Source organism: Lingula anatina, chromosome 8 (assembly GCF_051362555.1).
Source record: "Lingula anatina isolate TDL-2025a chromosome 8, LinAna3.0, whole genome shotgun sequence".
Classification (NCBI taxonomy): Eukaryota; Metazoa; Brachiopoda; class Lingulata; order Lingulida; family Lingulidae; genus Lingula; species Lingula anatina.
Window position 1 is genome coordinate 18,032,324 of NC_141774.1, and position 3,162 is coordinate 18,035,485.

The following is a 3,162-nucleotide window of genomic DNA, read 5'->3' on the forward strand; positions in this document are numbered from 1 at the left end:
GTTTCAACTAACTGGATAAAAAGTTGAATATTTGCTCTAAAGTGTAGTTCCTAGCTAGTAGTAGAGATTTGCCTTACTTAACAGACTAACGCAACTTTAAATGCTTGTTGCTAGGGTAATATGCTGCCTAGCACCTGTTGCTAAGGTTAATTAGGATTTTAATTGCCTTAAAATAGTCTAGTGATAGTTCTGATGCTCTGAAAAATTGTTATTAGCATTTATAAATCATTTAAACAGGGCAAGAAAGGTCTAATTAGCTTGTTACTAAGGAAATTCACTTCCATAGCAACGGTTGCTAAGCAACGCTTTGAAATTTTGGGTACTACCCTTGAAAATGATCAGCATAGTCCAAAGAACATTTGTGCCAAGTTTCATGCTTTTTCCACATTCTGAGCAATTTGACCAATATATAGCACCAGTCATCCAGACTATATATCAGGGTTTTCTAAAAAAAGTATACAAAATTTAAGTATGAGCGACACAAAAATTGTTAAAGATTACAAAAACATTCTGTGCCCAGAGAGTAACGACGGTGTCCTTTCACAGTTTTTACAGTTTTCTCCTTCTCATCTAGGGCGTGGCTAGTTCTGGTCACATGTCTGGTCACGTGTGTGTCTGTTGTGTTCGGGGGAGATGGAGAGGAGCCTAGTTCACCGGGGACGTTCATTAAGTTTCTTCACCTCACAGCTATCTCCTCACATGTCGGGATGCAAGTATGGGTGTCATTTGTATCAGGTGTCTAATGATAGTTTTTATTTATTTCAAATGATATAATTTAAGTGTTTTGTTTTATAGATTTAACATTTATCTATTATATATATATATGTATTGCTGTCTTCATAACCTATACTCATTAACTTAGATATTTATTTATGGATTTCATTTACATCCTTTATTAGCTTCAAACTTCAAACCCCTTTCAGTCAAAAATAAGATTGATTTTCATGTATAGTTTAAGTATTATTTATATATATATATATATATATATATATATATATATATATATATATATATATATATATATATATATATATATATAATCTTAATAATAATTATTATTATTATTTGCATTAGATGTTTTGTTTAAGTGTTGCATTATACTGGTACAAGACTTGAAGTCCTTTATTAAATTATTTATCCATCTTATCTCCAGGTGTACTTCTGTTGAATATCACGTCCAGACACACCTTTGGCCACGTACAAAGTTACATGTTCCCAGCGTATTTTGGGTTAGGATCTGCTTTAGAAGCCGTTGCCTTGGCAACCTTTTTATATGCCCATAACAGTTGGATCTGGGATAGGAGTGTCAAAGTCCAGGTGGGTCAACGCTCTAGGTGCGATTTTAACTTAAAGCAATAATAACTCTTCCTTTGAGATTCAAAATACCGCAAGAAATACATTGTAAACAACGCATGGAAATATATTATATTGCATTTTACCACTTAAACGGCTGTTATTGTAGTAAAACTAAAATCTGTGCTTGTCAATAGGGGTTTCGATGCCTTTCTTCCCGGTCGTCAAGGCATCCGTTGCCAATGACCTTGGGGTGTCACGCGGATTTTCGCGTTGATTCGAGACCAAAATAACATATGGCGCCATAAGAAAGTAGACGCGTGATGCAACCTCAGACGTAAGTTGCGAGTTTTTTGTACAGTGTGTCGGAAAACAAAAAGCCCAGAACTGCACACATTGTAGATATAAATGCATTTTGAGCAATAAGACGAATATATATCTTATGAATATTATATTATTGTTATATAGTGTTGTTGTTGTCTGCTTTTCCCGCGGTTTTATGTAGGTCACCAGAAAATATCGCTCGATATCGCGTGACTATGCAATGTTAGAGAGGGCTGCGTCAGTTAAAATCTCTTAAGAGAACGTTTAGGTAAAAAACCCTGGACTAACTTTGAATGCAGGAATTGGGTCGCTGACCATTGGTAAGTAAGGGAAAATTGTCGTTTACTCCAGAAAATCCAATTTTTGGCCAAAACGAAGAGTTATTATGACTTAAATTTAAGTAATACATAACAGTGAAATGCGTTATTAGAAAGGCAGTCGAAAATTCCCTTTTTTTTTTCCATTAAGATAATCAGTATAACTGTTCGGAGAGCATGATGTATTCTTCTCAGGCAACAAAATTTATTCATTGACATACATATCCTTCCTTAAAAATTCCATTCCTATTTTTTCTTTACTTCTTTTTTTTTTTTTTTTTTTTTTTTTTTTTTTGACCTGCGGTTTTCGTATGGTCCTAAATGAACCTGTCTGTTTTATCTCAATTTGAAGGCATCAGCTCTAGCAGTGACCTTTGTCTGTTCCTTGGTGGAACTAGTCTTCGTTGCCCCCATCAATGTAGACATCATGACCAGAATGTTCAAAATCGAGTGCGATAACGACATCGGGAGTGTTGGCGTGGCAACAAGCCCGGAAGTTCGCGAGCGGATCTCTGATTTGAGGGCTCGTGACGTGACGTATGCAGGAACCTACAGAAGGTTTTTCAAATGGCACGGGATCAGTGTTTTGCTGAATATGATTGCAACAGCTGCCAATCTGCTATATTTGTTCTACATGACCTCCAAGTTGCAGAGTCTGTGATTCTAGAGATTCTGGGACGTATTTTTACCTATTGGTAGTCAAGTTCATGAGAGAACACAGAATGACGTAGATTTAGAAGTAAATAACCTTCAGTTTCAGCGAACCAAAGAGGACATTTATACAAAAGGTTTTTTTTTTCATAAAATAACCAAATTTAAACAATTGAAAATTGTTGTAGATGAGCACTTTTCGTCCTTAACTTTGTATTAACACTTTTATTGACAATTTGATTTAGACCCAATGACTGCACTTTCATTTAGGCCAGTAGAGAACAGAGAATAAAACAGGTTCATACGAAATGACGTTAACTTGTTTTATAAGTTTTTTTATGGGCGGCGCGCTGGAGCTAAGCCTTTTAAAACAACATAAGAATACAAGGCAGGCGCACTGAACCTTATAAAACCACTTGTCTTGTTCGTACAGTATACGTGGCGGAGTGGAAATATTCTAATAAAAGCGTCTTTTAACTTGTAACAGAAGTAGAATAAATTATTAAAAAGACACATTTGGTTAATCAGTTGATAGATTGCTTGTTTTTATCGCGCTTTGAAGGGAACAGGAGGCGTA

At 35.5% G+C, this 3,162-nt stretch overlaps 1 protein-coding gene across 1 annotated transcript; it reads left to right on the forward strand.

Annotated features, from left to right (window-relative positions):
- Positions 1 to 401: 401 nt before the first annotated feature.
- Positions 402 to 2,897, forward strand: LOC147760502 (transmembrane protein 205-like). The gene is made up of 3 exons (XM_086994394.1): positions 402 to 735; positions 1,154 to 1,317; positions 2,287 to 2,897. The coding sequence occupies exons 1-3, from the start codon at positions 708 to 710 to the stop codon at positions 2,593 to 2,595; spliced, it is 501 nt and encodes a 166-aa protein (XP_086850520.1). The 5' UTR covers positions 402 to 707; the 3' UTR covers positions 2,596 to 2,897.
- The last annotated feature ends 265 nt before the right edge of the window (positions 2,898 to 3,162 follow it).

What these genes read in the sequence shown, in the direction of transcription:
- LOC147760502 (XM_086994394.1), top strand. Translation starts at nt 708, where the DNA reads ATGCAAGTATGGGTGTCATTTGTATCAG. An exon ending in ATGGGTGTCATTTGTATCAG is followed by an intron (nt 736 to 1,153) that starts GTGTCTAATGAT and finishes TCTTATCTCCAG; the next exon opens with GTGTACTTCTGTTGAATATC. An exon ending in ATAGGAGTGTCAAAGTCCAG is followed by an intron (nt 1,318 to 2,286) that starts GTGGGTCAACGC and finishes CTCAATTTGAAG; the next exon opens with GCATCAGCTCTAGCAGTGAC.